Source organism: Marmota marmota, unplaced genomic scaffold, assembly GCF_001458135.2.
Source record: "Marmota marmota marmota unplaced genomic scaffold, marMar, whole genome shotgun sequence".
NCBI lineage: Eukaryota > Metazoa > Chordata > Mammalia > Rodentia > Sciuridae > Marmota > Marmota marmota.
The window spans coordinates 2,032,851-2,050,109 of record NW_025999896.1 but is presented as its reverse complement, the minus strand read 5'-3'; the positions used below and the strand labels follow the sequence as shown (position 1 = coordinate 2,050,109).

The 17,259-nt window shown below is 45.3% G+C and overlaps 1 protein-coding gene across 3 annotated transcripts in view; it reads left to right on the top strand.

Annotated features, from left to right (window-relative positions):
* Pik3r5 (phosphoinositide-3-kinase regulatory subunit 5) overlaps nt 1-17,259 on the top strand; it is a 74,861-nt gene that overhangs the window by 52,161 nt on the left and 5,441 nt on the right. For 2 of the 3 annotated variants that reach the window (XM_048798063.1, XM_015504477.2), the window contains exons 6-9: nt 12,511-12,580; nt 15,393-15,567; nt 16,141-16,294; nt 17,025-17,108. In XM_048798063.1, coding sequence (XP_048654020.1) covers nt 12,511-12,580; nt 15,393-15,567; nt 16,141-16,294; nt 17,025-17,108 — 483 coding nt within the window. The other variant, XM_048798064.1, reaches the window with a different exon arrangement.

The following is a 17,259-nucleotide window of genomic DNA, read 5'->3' as shown; positions in this document are numbered from 1 at the left end:
TGGAAGGAAACCCGAGGAGAAATCTTTAGGGGAAGCTGGAGCAAGTGTTCAGGACAAGAAGACCCCAGCACTTCACCTGTGCCTCTGCTCCAGGTAGCAAAGGGATCTCCAGGTTTGCTCAGGTCAGCCAGAGAAGCCCCCAGAATATTGACTAGAGATCCTGACTTGTTTTCTTTGCCCCAGGAGCAAATTGGCATATGTGGGTTAACAGTGTGGGTTAACAGTTATCAGGGGAGGATGGTTGGTGATGGGAAAGGACAGGCTGATGGTCACTACGCAAGTGTGGATGAGGATTTGGTACTGTCCAGGTTTTCACATGTGGAGTCTGAAAAGTATGGATTCTTCAGAACTCGAAAATACTATTATAGACATACAAATGAAGTCTAAGAAAACTATGATAGAGCAAGAGAAAACATAATCAAATACGATATGGTAGCCCTATATTATAAATCATCACAGTGATATTCCAAGGAACAGAGTCACATAACATCTTAACAGATGTCTCTGAAACATTTGATAGAATTCAACATGCAGTCCAGATATTCAAAACCTCTCAATATATGGAAACTATTTCCATGGAAGTATTTTAAATATGGCAACAGCCCAAGGTTAACTACCAGAGGCACTTCCTTTAAACTCAGTTGCCTCTCTTTTTGCTTATAGTTATTTTGCCTATGCAAAAAAGAGACAGAAATAAAGATATTTCCTCATCAAGAGAAGATAACATTTTAATGATTTAGAGTTCAAACAAGAGAATCACCAGAATGAATATTGTCAGAACTAGAAAACAAGTAGCTTAAGTGCTTTCCCATATATTGGTATCAATAGATAAGGATATGTAATAGATAGAAAAGCATAATAGCAATTAAAAACATGAAAGAAATAAAAATATGAGTAAGCTACATAGAGAAAACAAACTATACTGAAGATAAATAATTGAAGAGACATATTGCTGGATTGAATCAATATTTTAATAAAAGCAAGTGTTAGAAAAATAAATGCAATTCTAATCAAAATACCAACCAGATCTTTTTAAAATTTAACAAATTGAGTCTATTTGAAAGAAATAGCATTTATTTGTGCAGTTACCATGATATATATATATATATATATATATATATATATATATATATAAAACATATTCTTTTAAAAGAGAATAAAAATGAGGGCTGGGGTTGTAGCTCAGCGGTGGAGCACTTGCCTAGCATGCGCAAGACCCTGGGTTTGATCCTCAGCGCCACATAAAAATAAGTAAATAAAATAAGGGTATTGTGTCCAACTACAACTAAAAAATAAATATTTTTTTAAAAAGAGAATAAAAATGTGGCTCAGTGGTAGTGTGCTTGCCTAGCACATGTGAGGCACTGGATTTGATCCTCAGCAGCACATAAACAAATAAAATAAAGGTATTGTATCCATCTACAACTAAAAAATATATATTTTAAAAAATGAGATATTTCCCTTACTAGGTCTTTGAAGGTAGTATAGGGCTATGGTAATTAAAATAGCACCTATTGGTATAAGAATAGATAGATTAATGGAACAAAATATAGTATCTAGAAACAGAATATTAAAAATTTATTATATGACAAAACAGTATCCGCCAATCAGTGATGAAAGAGTTCAGACATTTAATAAGTGGTATCAGGATAATTGACAGTTCATAAGAGTTGGAACTTCATCTCAAAAAAAAAAAAAAAAAAGACACACCAAAAAATACCCAAATATGTTCCCATCTCAAATAAAACAACTTGCAGATAGATAGATGAAAGGTTTAAGTGTGGAAAACAAAGTCAGGAAAGCAGTAGAAGAAAATAAATTACATCACCCTGGACTGGAGAAGAGTTATCAAACACATCCCCAACGCAAAAGTGATAAAGAGGACTGGGGTTATGGCTTAGTGGCAGAGTGCTTGTCTAGCATGTGTGAGGCACTGGGTTTGATCCTCAGAACCACATAAAAATAAATAAATAAATAAATGATTTAAAAAAGTGATAAAGATTTACAAAGGTTTGGGGGCTTGGGGTGTGGTTCAGTGGTAGGGTGCTTGCCTAGCATGCACAAGGCCCTGGGATCAATCACCAATGTTAAAAAAGAAAAGACTTTTCAAATCATAAAGATTTGAAAGCATAAAATTTAAAGCCTTTATGTGGCTTTAAAACCCCTATAATAATGAAACATAAATAACAAGCTAAAACAATTGTGACCAAAATGAATATATCAAACCCATGATATTTAAAAATAGCCACACCAAGGGAAATAGAAATAAGCACATGATTCAAGTACATCCAAAAAGAACCATGAATGACTGAGCAATGCCCCCCAATATTCATTTTCATTAGTAATAAAGTAAATGCAAAACTGAAGAATGAATGCTTTCTTTTTGCCACTCAATTGGCAAAAACAAAAGAAGAAGAATGAATGACAATATCAAGTGATGTTGAGGAAAATTGGGGCAGAGTTGGCTAGACATCAGAAGACCCTTTTGTTCTGCAGTTCCATTCCTCTAAGTCGATCCTGATAAGTAATTACGGCTGTGCAAAGATTCAGCTACAAGGATGTTCTTTCCTCCTAATTATCAACCAATGCCAGAACATTTAAAATATCGAACACAGTTCAGTATACTGTGGCAAAGTCATTCAGTGGAATGCTATTCAATTATTAAAAACAATACTGTAGAAACAGTTCTTTAGGTCAAAAGATGTTGACTAACTTGTTGAGAATAAAAGCAGGCCCCCCCATACTATGTATGCTTTAATCCCATTTCTATTTTTCCATTAAAATGTACACCCGTTCCAAGTCCTATTTAGCCCTGGCAGCATTTAATTGGCATTAAACACACTCAGGATTGAAGTATCAAATCTTATCCCCCAACTCATGGACCCTAAAAAGCTCAAAACTTAAGCTTTGCTTGTAAATTCCTTTGGAAGGGTTCATGACTTCCTTTTCTAACCAATCGGCTGGTCTGTCTTACCCTGGCCAATCAGCCGATCTGTCTGCCTCCCAACCAATCAGCTGATTGTCCAACCAATCTGCTGATCTGTCTGCCTCCCAACCAATCAGCTGACTGTCTGCCTCCCAACCAATCAGCTGACTGTCTGCCTCCCAACCAATCAGCTGGTCTGTCTGTTCCCCCCAAACCCCACTGGTCTATCCTCCCCCAACCAGTCAGCTGACTGTCACAACTGAGCAGAGGAGGTACCACCTAGGGTTGGCCAACCGCAAAATCTACCCATAAGATGGGCCTCACTTCATTGTAGATACTTGCATATGGAATAATCAGGAAGGCCTCAAGGAGGCCTTGGCCGTGGAGAGGCACTCAGGCAAATTATAAATAGTCTGCCTACATAACTTTCTGAGATACCCTAAATCAACAAACCACTTTAAAGTCTCTCTCTTTCATTTTCTCCTCCCACTTCTCCTCAAAACAAACAGATCTGGACCTCTTTGGGCCTCTTGCTGGTGACTGGAGTTCTCTTACCAGGAAGCCAAGTGTTTCTTCCCTTCTATAATTTGGAGAGAAAGAATTCAAAATGTATATGCCTTGGCAGGGTCTTTGGCTGATACCAAAGATCTGTGACTCTTTCTTATTTTGAAATGGGCAATGGAGATGTTGGGGTGGGGGAGAGGTGTCACCTGTGGGGAGACCGCTTCCCAATTTCAGATAATACCAGCTGTCTCCCCTCTGTGGAATGCGTGCTATACCTTGAGGTATTTTTTGTGGGCAGCTGGGCTGGAGCTCTGTTCTGGGCAGCCCAGCAAGCAGATGTGGGGAGGAGGGGCGGGTGGGGGTAAGGCTCAGACCCTGTGCTGAGGGGATGCTACTCCTGAGGCACAAAAGCCACGCAGAGCAGACACTGGAGATGGAGATGGAAAGAGAAGGAGGGTCTTTTGCCTTGGAGCAGGGAGGACCCTGAGAACCATCACTCAAGGCACTGAGGGACATTGCCCCTGGGACCACATGAGGCTTCAGATATTCTGGTGACCAGGGAGAAGGCAGATGCCTAGAAAGGGAAACTCAGGTCAAGCTGTCCATACTAGAAATTTCTCTTCATCCAGGGAAAGCAGAACTGAAATAGGAAACCATTTACTCTACTTCATACCAGAGAATAATTTTCAAACAGTTAAAAAGCACATACAAATGGCCAGGTGCAGTGGCACATGCCTGTAATCCTAGCAGCCTAGGAGGCTGAGGCAGGAGGATTGAGAGTTCAAAACCAGTCTCAGCAAAAGCGAAGCAACTAAGCAACTCAGTGAGACTCTGTCTCTAAAATATAAAAGAGGGCTGGGGATGTGGCTCACTGGTCAAGTGCCCCTGAGTTCAGTCCCTGGTACCAATAAATAAATAAATAAATAAACCAAAACAACAACAACAAAACACATACAAATGGAACCACCATTTGACCCAGTTATTCCAGTTATCCTGCTCCTCAGCATATATCCAAAAAGTTTAAAATCAGCATACTATAGTGATCAGCCACGTCAGTGTTCGTAGCAGCACAGTTCACAATAGCTAAGTTATGGAAGCAACCTAGATGCCCTAGAAGAATAACTTTATGACATTTGCCAGTAAATGGATGGATCTGGAGAATATCACGCTAAGTGAAAGAGCCAATTCCAAAAATCCAAATGTTGAATGTTTTCACTGATATGTGGAAACTAAACTGATATGTGGGGGAGAGGAAGAAGCGAAGTTTAGTAGATTAGACAAAGGGGAATGAAAGGAAGTGGGGATAGGAATAGGAAAGATAGTAGAATAAATCTAACATAACGTTTCTATGTACGCATATGAAATTACCTAGGTAAACCCTACCATTGTGCCCACCTACAAGAATGGATCCTAATTAGAATAAGATATATCCCATGCTTGTATAATTTTGTCAAAATGGATTCTACTGTCATGTATAACTAAAAAGAACCAATAAAATAAAATTTAAAAAATTTAAATGATAAAATGAACTAGATATACAAATCAACACAAGCATTGAAACTGATGGAAACATTGCATGCTAAAGGGCTTTTTCATGAGAATTTTGTAAATATGAATCAAACATACAAGTGAGGTAATATTTTTATGGATTATTCAAGGATAACAAAAAAAGTATAGAAAATAACATTGAAGGGCTGAGCAGTCACCACTTAACAATATCAGATTCACAACTCAAATGCCCTCATTTCAGGTTTCATCATTGCAATAAATAATACATAAATACTTAAAGCCAAAAAAAAAAAAAAACCCACATACAAATATATTGTGAGCCTGTGTTAGAGATGAAGTCAGCTCATTGCTGAGGGAACCAGCGAGAGATGGTTTAAAGAAAGATATGAAAGACTGATAACAAGTTTCCCATATAAACTAGCATGAGATTGGAGCTTTGGGTGCAAAATTAACTGCTATGGTAAAGAGGAATGAAAACCAGCACTTCTTGGGTTCTGTTTTCTACCCACCAACAATCACTTGCAACTGATCTCACTTCTACAAGTTCATCTCCAGTTTTAAAGAACGTGAGCCCTAATCAATAGCAAACAGTAGGTTAAATAAAATGACCTTCCTCTACCTGAACCGAAGGTACGTTTATTAGAAAAATACTTCAGTACGATTTTTGGTGATACTCGTGCCTGAGTCCTCCCTCTTCCCCCAGCAATCGCAGCTGAGGGAGGTAATAGAAGGAATTGGCAGAGAGCAATAATGGAGCCTGGGAACCTGAAGTTTTGGAGAAAGGCCAGATAATTTAGTTGTTACCTGAGCTTGGTACCCAACCAAGGTTTCAGATCCTGGGTCTGCTTCTCACTATCTGTAGGGCTTTCAGAGAGACATTTAACTTATATAACCCTCAGTTTCCTCATCTGTCAGATGAGCAGTTTGTGAGGATTAATGCTGCCTACACTGATGTCACATTGCTGTGGTCAGAAGGTGATGGTGTTAGTTCAAGAGATGGGTCCCGGCAAGGTTGGCAGGGAGAAGGTGACAAAGGGCCTGGGGAGCTGGGCCCTCCACCCCATGGAGCCTTAGTGTCCCGATTGCCATGGAGATTGTGGCTGGGTGGCAGAGGAAGTGGGCTGGTTATCAAGGCTGGGGGCCTCCCCCTTCTTCCTGACTCCACCCCCAGTGGGGTCACCTTCAGCCTGTCTGCTGGGGGTGGCAGGAAACCTCACGTCAGCACCCCTGGGTCCTGCCACCCCACAGCCCTCTGGAGCTCAGCCCACATGTTTGTTAAATATTTACCCGACACCCACACGACAGCGCAGACCACATACTCTCCTGCAAAGAATTGATCTGTAACGCTGAGTGGCATCTGTGGGCATCTTATGTGCAAGTCACTCAGCAGTCTTCGAAGCACACAGACCTCAAGGAACGCTGTCCCAGACCACAGCCCTGCAATGTCAGAGACACAGAGAAGTCATACTATCCCATTTCACACACAAGAAAACTCAGAGGGTTCAGCGTCCCTTTGTACAAAATGTAAAAATCCAGTGCAAGAGAAGGAATATGGACCTCGGTATGACAAAGACCTGGGCTTTGTCACTTACTAGTTGATGGTCTTGGGCAAGTTATATAGGCTTGCTGAGCTTCCCTGTCAAAAGCAAAACTTAAGTTAATGATGATGATGACTACGTGAAAGATGAGATCGTTTCACTGACTGTGTGCTGATGGTGTGCTAACCACGGCCGACCAGTTGCACGTACCCTTAAAATGCCTGTTGGGGGCTGGAGTGGTGGCTCAGTGGTAGAGTGCTTGCTTAGCACGTGTGAGGCACTGGGTTCCATCCTCAGCACCACATTAAGAAATAAATAAGCAAATAAATAAATAAACATAAAGTTATAAAAAAGAACTCCTATTGGGTAGTGACTATCATGCCCATTTTTCAGATGATGAAGCAGAAGCCTGGGCCATTGAGTTAGCTGGTACCTGGTCATGTAGCTCCTATATGACTCTTTGGTTCCAGAAACCATAACCTATTCTCCTGTTTGCATAATGCTCTCTACCTGCAGGCAGAGAACAGGTGACTGACTGTGTGAACCAAAGACCCTGGGCTGTTCCAGTGGTCTTTTTGTGTAACTTTCCTTTCTGGGGAATATCTTTTGTTGTTTATTTTTTCCCCTTTTGGATACCACCAATGCTTTCCTGCCCTTTGACTTCCTGTCAAAGTAGAAGAAACCTCAACCTCAGCTCATTCAGTTTTGCCTAACAAATGGTAGCGGGTGAATTCTAGATAGTCTTCCGTGGTAATAAGATTCTCTTAAGATATTACTCATTAAGACATTTGATTTTTATTCTTTTTTTGTCTCTGATGATGGGATAAAGGGTTTACTACATTTGAAGGAATGAATGTCAAACATCATTGACTAGTGGGTGGGGGAGATTTAGGGAAAGGGGCAGAGGGCAGGTGTCCCAAGAAATCACAGGTTGTGATCAGTTAAGACTAAGCTGGCTGCATATAACAGAAAGCCCCAAATAACACTGGCTTAAATTCATAAGGATCTATTTTTCCCATGTGCAAAAGAAAAAAAAATCTGGAAGAAGGTAGTCCAGCATTGGTAAGTGACCCCACAAACACCCTAGATTGACCTTCTTTCACCTTTCTGTTCCACCATCCTTAGTTGGAGGCATTATCCTCAAGAACATTTCATGGTATAAGATGGCTGCTGGTGCTCTGGCCATCATATCCACATTGCAGTTCACAGAGAGGTTGCCAAAATGAATCCAGCCAACACCTTCTGCAAGGGTGGTTGAGAAATGTGACTTCGTAGCCCGGTGTCCCATTAGTGAGAAAGAAAAATGGATATTTCATAGATGATTAGAAGTTTCTGCTGCATAAGATTTACTTGTAAAAGTGGTAAGGAAAAAAAAGGGGGGGAGGGAAAAAAAAGTGGTATGGAAAACCCAAATTGGGCCCATTGGTGTGACTCTTGGTAGGGCGGAGAGAGGGGTGTCATGACAGGTCTTGCCTCACTTACCCCCAGCTCTGAGGCTCCGCAAAGCTGGAGGAACTCACCCCACAGGCATTTCTGTGGCTTCACACCAGCATGTGTCTTTTGTTATCATTGTCCTGTTGGTTCCAAGAATTGAAACCCATTCTGCCAGCACAGAGATCTGCACACCAGTTTCCTTCCCCTTAGTATTTTCCTCTTGCCTTTCCTAACCGCATCTCTTCCCATCCTCCACTTCTCTGCTCCCGGACTCCCATCTGGCAGGGATCCCAGGTCTTCCTGGCCATGTCCTCCCCCTGGCTTTGTTTGAAGTCTGTGCTATTCCTTCCTGCCCAGTGCCTGCTGAGGCTATGTGGCCACCAGTCTCAGGTTTCTCTAGCCCCTCTAGAATCCAGGATCCCAAGATGGGGGAGCAGGAAGGTGTTACTCATGGCACCCCCGTTGGGAGAAAGCATAAGAGAAACCTAGTTACTGGGAGTGTCGTGCCTGGGTCTGCTATAGATCAGGCTTTCCAGACGTCAGCCATGAGCTGACATTAATTACAGAAACTGGAGGACTCAACGACACAGTCTTTTGGGATTGCAACACAGTTAGGCTGGGCTCTGCTTGACATTAGTGCGTGGACTTCGTGAAATCTTGCTTTTGGGCCTGGTAAGAGGAGACTTGAGTCAAACTGTTGTTGCTGCCTGCCTCACCTGTGCCAGGTACTCCCGGCAGCCTCGGCGAGGGGCGCTGGTGTGTGGTTGACCTTATGCTAGTATTTGCTTGAGGGCAGGAGTGGTACCTTTTCTGTATCCTTGGTCTTCACAGTCTGCTGTTCTGTGTATAGAGCCATCTATTTGCCACCTTAAGAAGAGGCGGAAGCCTCAGTGGGCAAATGTGGTTCAACTGTGAAGGGTCCTGAATGCCTGGGCAAGGAGGTGGAACTTTGCATGACCACCTGGCACCCTGTCAGTACCCACTTTCTGTCCATAGACGCTGGCTCCACTCTGCTTCCTGCTGACAAGAACCTGAAATTAAGCACGACCCAGGCAGTGTATTTGTTTTTGTTATTCAACCTCTGCAGTTGGGGTCTAAGGAGCAACCTCAGAAACCTGGTCCCAGCTGCTAAGGAGACCAAATGTGTTTTTCAGTTTTCCATCACCATAACAAGATATCGGCCATGTCCATCACTATAACAAAGTAGCCAAGATAATTAATTTATAAAGAGAAAAGGTTTATCTGGGTTCACAGTTTGGAAGGTGCCAGCCCATGGTAATGGCCCCCATTGCCTTAGGCGTATGACTAGGTGGCACCTCATGGTGGCAGCCTGTGGTACAGAAGGACCACTCCCCTCACTAACGGGAGACAACACATGGGAAGAGGAAGGAGCTGGGTTCCCACAATCCCCTTGGAGGGCACACCCTCAATGACCTAAGGACTACTGTGCACTAGGCCCTACATCTCAAAATTTCCATCACTTCCCAATAAATAACACCACCTTGGAGGAAGCGTTAACAAATAGGCTTTGGGGGACTCTTATGATTCAAGTGATACCCCGAGGGATGGGTCAAGCTCCCTGTCGAGGGAATGGGAGGTGGGGTAAAGGTGAGGGACAGGTGTCCATGGACCCAGGCTGTCTGTTGAGGGAATGGGGTTTGGAGTTAAAGGTGATCTTGGTACTGGTACTGCCACCTGCCTTAGCAGTGATGATCTTTCTGGTGCCACGGGGGAACATAATGAAAAGCAAGGTCCCTCTGGTTTTCAGGATGCTGGGAGACATTTCTAACCTCACAACGTTCCCCAACAAATAGGGAGTTGAAGTACAATTTCTAAACCCAGTTCAGAAAGTCAGTTTGCAAAAAAAAAAAAAAAAAAAAAAAGTTGACGGGATCAAAGCCTTCTTTCCTATTACAGGATGGATGTTCTGATTTGTTCCCAGTTCTGACCCCAGCTCCTCCTGTCATCCCCCCAAACTCCACACCCCATGATGAGCATTGAAGCCATTACCAAGAGAGGCCAAGAGAGGGGGACTTGATGGGGTCGTCAGGGTGGGGTTGGGGGTTTTGTCTGATGATTGTATGCTCCACTTGGCAACGGCTGAGGTCTTGGGTATTCGCTAGGCCAACCAGCTCTGAAAACAGCTTCCTCTGGGTCAGGGTGTGCTGCAGGTGCCCTTTCACATAGCCCCCCAAGAATGAAGCAAAAAACCCACACACGCCGTTATGGGGAGTCCACACAGGGAATAGGGAGCAACCCCAGCTCTAACTGTACTGTCATCCTAAAATAAGGCTAGTAAAATATCCCAAGATAGGTGGGGATAGGGATGTAAGAGGTTAAAGGATGTTTCTCATGACAGAGCTACAGAGGAGCAGAATCCATAGACACTCCATAGACAGAATCCCAGGAAGAGTGATGGTTAAGACTGAGCGGTTGTATTGGAGGACAGGGGTAATCCCGGTAAGCTCTGGGAGGGCACTGGGGTCGGAAGCATTTTGAAGGAAACCTGATGTGGAAGGAGAGTGACTTCACAGCCTGCTGCTCCCCAGAGTGTGACCAACTGTATGTTGGGGGTCGACAGAGGCAGAGTTGGGGGTGGAGATGAGAGGTCAGTGGGATGTGGGCTTTGTGTTAAAAATAAGTAAATAAACAGGGCTGAGGATGGAGCTCAGTGTAGAGAGCTTACCTAGCATGGGCCGGGCCCTGGGTTCCATCCTTAACACTGAAAAAAAAAAAGAAAAGAAAGAAAGAAAATGATAAAAAAAAAAAAAAAGAAATGGTAAAAGAAAAGAGAAACAAAGTTAGGAGATTTATCTTGTGTGTGTGTTTTGCAGTCAGGGAGACTAGGGGATATCCATTTGTCTCCACTGTATTCTAGTGGGGGGCGGGGGGAGGTTCAAGAGGAGCTTTTTCCTGTAATGTATGTGAGCAGCCACCAGATGGTGTCCCAAATCCTGAGAGTGACAGCATGATCTCAGGGACTTAGCACCACAGATAGAACATCAACTTCGACTCATGTGCCAATTGTGTCAATTCAACATCATCTAAATGACTGACACTCAAGGCCATTCAGTCCCAAGGTAGAAGAACGTGATTTGGCAATTTTCTGCCATTTACTAAACAAAAATCATGGACTTGCTGTTTATAGCTGTTTCTGTACCCCTGATCTTGGCTTGTGTATCAGAGGACATGTCCCTCTGGCTTCATAGTTCAACCCCAGACCCAGGTGGCCTGCTCCCCACAGGGACTTCCCTGTGACCACCTCCGACTTCTGATAAGAGGGTGGCCTGATCCCCACAGCCCCAGCTCGGCCTCTGTTTCCCTTGATCTGTGGGAGAGTGGATTGTTGAAAGCCCGCACGAGTGACACAGAACTGAATACAGACTGTAAAGTGATACTGTCCAACTGCCGAGTCACGTGGCAGGAAAAACCAGAAAATGTTTGGTTGGTTTCTTCCTAGCGGGGGTTTGAAGTCTCAGGAGAGGGAGAGGTGCAAGAGGCTGGAGAGGAGGGGATGTAAGCTGGGAGGAGAGCGGGACTCAGACTTCAGAGAAAGTAGCGTTAGGCAAGGCAGCAGCTTCCCAGGGGGTGGGGGAAGCCAGGCAGAGGTGTGGATGTTGGACGGTTGCTGCCTAGCTGGAACTGAGGCTGAGCCGGGGGACAGAGGGATGCCTGGGACGCACACCCACCAGGACTGTGGGTTGTGGTAGTTGGTACCGGGGACCCAGGAACACCTGGGTAGTGTGTGATTCCACAACCTTCTGTGCCCAGGCTCCCCCTCCCAGGATGCTCTGTCTCACGATCTCTATGTTATAGGCTGGTGGATCCCGGATGGGGCTTAGGAAGCATAGACTGTTTAGGGCCTCAGAGGCCACACACCTAAGCTACCCTTTACATGAGGAACTGAGACCCCCAGGTAAAATGACCTGCCCAACGTCATGTAGAAGAGTCAAGATAGAACTCAGGCTTCTTTTTTTTTTTTTTTAATTTTTATTTTTTATTAGTTGCTTGAGACAATACAATGATCTAGAACTCAGGCTTCTGACCAGGGTTCCAGCCCTGGATCCTTTTCTTCCTGCCAGGCTGCCCCCTGAGAGTGACAGCATGATCTCAGGGACTTAGCACCACAGATAGAACATCAACTTCGACTCATGTGCCAATTACGTCAATTCAACATCATCTAAATGACTGACACTCAAGGCCATTCAGTCCCAAGGTAGAAGAACATGATTTGGCAATTTCTGCCCAGGGACAGGGCTTGGGCAGACTGGCTGAGAGGGGACTGTACAGCCCTTTGGATGGAAGGGCAATCAGAGTGAAAGGCCCCCCAAAATGGGAGAGGCTCAGGGTGGATTTGGGGGGTGGAGGCTGAGGTCACAAAGGCGGGGTAAGGGAGTCACTTGTAAAGAATGACACAGAGGTAAACACCAGGCACATGGAAGGTCCAAAGCAGCTCTCTTACCAGGGTTCTCCTGAGCCTCATCCACAGGAACTTCTGACCTGACTGACCAGTGCCTGGCTTGTTGCAAGGCATGAGGACATGATTGCTAAAGGAAGAGATTAGCCATAAACTCTTTTTTCTTTGTTCTTGGCCCACAGGAATCTCCTACCAGAGATTGGTACGGTCCGAGCAGGGTCTGTCCATCAGGAGTCAACGAAGCTCCACCGTGTGAGTTTTCTTGGGGCAGGGGAAAACCAGAAGAGGACCTCCCACCCTTTCACCATCCTGTCTTCCCTGGCATCTGGCATCCTCTCCAACATTGCACCTTTTCCCACCCTAGTCACCAATTAACAGGCTTCAAGGGGACCAAGAACCCTCCGAATGCTGGTTATGTTTTATATATAACTTCATTTTTCTGGGAAGAGGGTCTTCTTGCAGACTCTTGAAAGGGGTCTGCATCCGTCATGCCAGGTATTGGGTGCACATTACCTCATGCATCCCTACTTTTCAGAAGAGGAAACTGGAAGTCAGAGAAGCCAAACAACTTCCCCAAGGTCATATAACTAGTGAGTGTGTGACCAGGATTTGAGCCTCAGTCTTACTCAAAGGTCTTTGCTCTTTCTACCGCGTCTTTCTCCTGTTACTAAAACAGTGTTTTCCAAACTCTTTCGACCAGGATATACAATTTAAAAAATATATTCTTCTATGATAGTCTGGTACACAGAGAGAGCTGAAACATTTTTCATGAACTGAAACTTACCCCCATTATCTAGGATGAGCTCTGTCCTATTCGGCACGATTTGATTTAAATAACAAGTTCTGTTGTGACTCCCCAAACCCATTTCATTAACCCACTCCTGCAGTTTGAAAAGCATCAGAATGGAGGTACCCGTTCTGAGGATCTCTGGAGATCTCAAAGTTATGTGGATTCTGTCTCATAGTCATCTCACTTTGACATGCTGCAAATCCAGGGACCCTGACCTCCACCAGCTCAGACATCTTAGCTGCCCCATCCCTCCCACTCCACAACCTAGGGGTTCATTCACATTGAGCAAATACTTCTTGAGGTGGCTGAAACACTTCTGGGTAAAAACAAGCAAAAAAAAAGTCTAGGGTAGATGTTTGAGACAGAAAGGACATAAAAATGTCATATAGTAGCCCCCTCTTATCTGCAAACGATACATTCTAAGGCATGCAATGAACGCTTGAAACTGCAGATAGTACTGAACTCTATATGTGCTGAGAACTTTCACCTTTTCACTTAAAGGAAACATTTTGTGGTGGGTTTTGCATATCAGAATTTTCAGCATCACTAATCTTGTGCTTTGGGGCCAATATTAAGTAAAATAAGGGTTCCTTAAGCACAAGCACATGATACCATGACAATCTAAGTGATCACTGAGACAGCAACTGAGTGACTAATGGGCAGGTAGTATATGCTGTGCTGGACAAAGGAATGATTTATGTCCCAGATGGGCTGCAGCTGGACTGTCCGAGATTTCAACATGCTACTCAGAATGGTATGCAATTTAAAATTTATGAATCCCTTACTCCTGGAATTTTTCATTTGATATTTTCAGAGCATGGTTGACTGTAGGTAAACAAAACTGTAGATAATGGCGGTGGGGGGGAATGGAGGGTGGACTACAAGGCAGGTGGGCTGTAGGCTTGTGGGCTGATGAATAATCTCCTATACCTTTAAGGCACTTACTGGGCTTTGGGCACTACCTTCACATGTGTTAATCCATTTAATCCTCATGTTAATCTTGTGAGAAAGGTATTTTTCAGATAAGGGAACAGAGAGGTTAGTGGGAAGAGCTTAGGGTTGGGAGATGGTCTCACTTCATTAATTATAAACTGAGAATGATGAAAAGTTTTTGAGCAATGAAATCATGCAGGATCTCAGTCTTGCCCTTCAAATAGTGAGGCTTAGCACATGCCCATGGCGGGGGGAGGGGCATAGGAAAAAAAATCAAGCACTCAGCAAAGGAGATACCATTTATGAGAGCCTGCCTCCTTTTCCTGAAAAAAAATGGGGAAATCAAAAAACTTTCTGTCCAGTTGAAGGGGACTCTGTTCTGTCTCTCTGCCCTGACCCTGGGGCCTAGCTCTGGGATTGACACCAACAAAGCCTGCAGGGAACCCTACTTGCATAGTTTTTCTTTGCTCTGAGTTTTAACAACTTGGAATTGTGAGGATAAGAACAAGCTTATGACTATATTATATGACTATCACCATGGTTCAAATTTGCTCTAAGATCATGCAATCATGGAGGGCTTGGCACGGGGGAAATGAGAAGGCCATGTGTTGACCATCAGTATCTGATGGTCTGTGAGTCTCCTAACATTTGGGTATGTTTAAAAGTCTCCATGATAAAGAAATTTAAACACTAGCACCAAGAGGAAACCCAGATGTCCAGTGGGAAGGGAGGTGGAGGTGGCTGAGCCAATACCCACCCCTTAGCCCAATGTGAGCCTGCATGATGGCTTTGGGCTAATTTGAAAACATGTCCCCATGAGGGAAGGAATCAAATGAAGCCCTCATTGGCACCCCTTCCTATGGATAGATGCTGTCCCACTCCATGAGGAATTTCAGGCCCTACCTGCCTTAGCCAGACAGCAAGTGGCTGCCCTGCTCCCCTCTCCCCCTCAAAATGGTCAATGGGCTTCAAGTCACCTGGACAAAACTACCATCCTCTTTTGAATAATGTGCATCCACCTATATGTCCCGTGGGGGAAAATGTTTATATAAAAAGATAAGATTCAGTTTTAAAAATTAAGTTCAGTTTGGAAAATCTTTGAAAGCTCCAGTTGAAAGACACTCTAAAGTAGACCACAAGCTTTCCTCTTGGAAATGGGACCCTTGAGCCCTCCAGGACTCTCTCCTGGCCTCCTGCTATTGCTTGCTCAAGCCATCCTGGGCTGTAAGAAGGCCCAGGCCTCTGCAGAGCTGAGCTCTGAGCTCTGCAGGGCAAGGTGTGTGGCTGTGCCTTGGCCTGTGGCACACCCCAGATCTCACATCTTGTCCTCTGTGTCTCCAGCACTGTGCTGTTGCTGAACCCAGTGGAGGTGCAGGCTGAGTTCCTTGCCGTGGCTGACAAGTTGAGTGCACCCGGGCATTCACCCCACAGCACCTACACCACCCTGCTCATGCATGCCTTCCAGGCCATCTTTGGTGCCCACTGTGACCTCCCTGGCCTGCACTGCAGGCTGCAGGTATGGGCCTGGGACCCTGGGGCTCTGGTGACTTCTGGCGCTTCCCCTGAGAGGCACAGCTCCCTCTCTGTTCCATCTCAGCTACAGACTTCTGGTATACCCTGGCCTCCCTTGCTCTGAGTGACACGGCAAGACAATGACTGGATCCTGGCCAGAGTTAGGTGGCACCCTGGGTAATGGGGCTGGGTGCTGATGCCTGGTGCCTCAGAAGAAGGCACCAGGAATGGGAATGGGCTTTTGACTGAGACCTGGCTTTTAGTTCTGGCTCTGTGATCAGTCAGCTGTGCCACCCTGGACAGCCCCTTCTCCTCTCTGGGTGCAGTGAACAGTCTAAAGTCCTTCCTGCTCTGCAGTATCCTGCCTCTGGGCCTCTCTCTCCTGACCATTTCCTGAGAGTAGAGAGGAGGCAGGGGGAGGCCCAGCTCCCTGACCAGCCATAGTAGAGGTGGGAAGTCAGACCAGAGTGCAGACTGGTGGCGGCTGCCTTGGTCAAGACCCTAGGAACGGGAAAAAAAAAAAGCAGGTATCCCGGCGACTGGGCAGGAGCAAACCTCATCTCTCCTGGACTTTCAGTCCAAGACCCTGGCAGAGCTTGAGGACATCTTCACAGAGGTTGCTGAGGCACAGGAGCAGGCATCTGAAGCTGGGAATGCAACCGAGGCTCGGAAGTGGCTCAGGACGAAGCTCCAGGCTGTGGGAGAGAAAGCTGGCTTCTCTGAGGTCTTGGGTGAGGTTCTGGGTTCAGGGGGGCTTTGTTCTCTTTCCCTATCACCTGTTCTAGCTCCCAGGGGGGTGTAGGTCAGTGGGCTGATGGCTCTGCTCTACCCAGCCATTCAGGGACCCAGGTTCATCAGCTTTTTATTGCTCCACCATCCCTTAGGGCACAGATCTGTCTGCAGGTGCAGGGTTGGCTTGCTATCATGTTGGCAGCTTGTAGGAAAAAGAAAAGATCGTGTCTGCTGGGGTCCTGGGGCTTGGTTGTTTTGTTGAAGGTATTGTAGAAGCTGCATGCATCACTTCCACATGTACCCCTTTACCCACCAGTGTAACATGGCCACACATGCCCCCAAGGAGCCTGGAAAATGCCCTCTCTACAATTCTCCCAATAAGGGAGCACAGATTTGGGGGAACACTTAGCAGTTTCCATGACAATATTTCTCATACAAACTTTTGAAGATCGTTCTATTCTTTTCCCATTGGGATATGGTAAAAGGAGGCTCAGGGACTGTGAGGTGGCCATATCCACCCAGCTAATCAAGTGCATGGCTTTATACAGTGTACTTCAAAGAAGAGCCTCTGGCTGGGAGCCAGGCATTCTGGCTGTAACTCTGTCCAGGTGTGTGGCTCTGTGCCAGTCCTACCCCAACTCTGGTCTTTTCTCTAAGTCAAAGGGTCTGGGCTGGATATTTCCAAGACCCCTTCTCAGTCCTCTTCTCCTGCCCTCACTCCTCTTACAGACACCGCAAAACCCGGGAAGCTCCACACCATCCCCATCCCTGTCGCCAGGTGCTATACCTACAGCTGGAACCAGGACAGCTTTGGTAAGGATCTGGCTGGACCCTGGGGCACCTGCCCACCACACTATATGAGCTCTTTGAGGTCCTGGGTCTGTACTGCTGCCCTCTCCCTCTCCCCCATGGACCCTCAAAGACCCTAAGCAGAGCAGGGGGTAGCACTGAGTCCTAAGCTGGC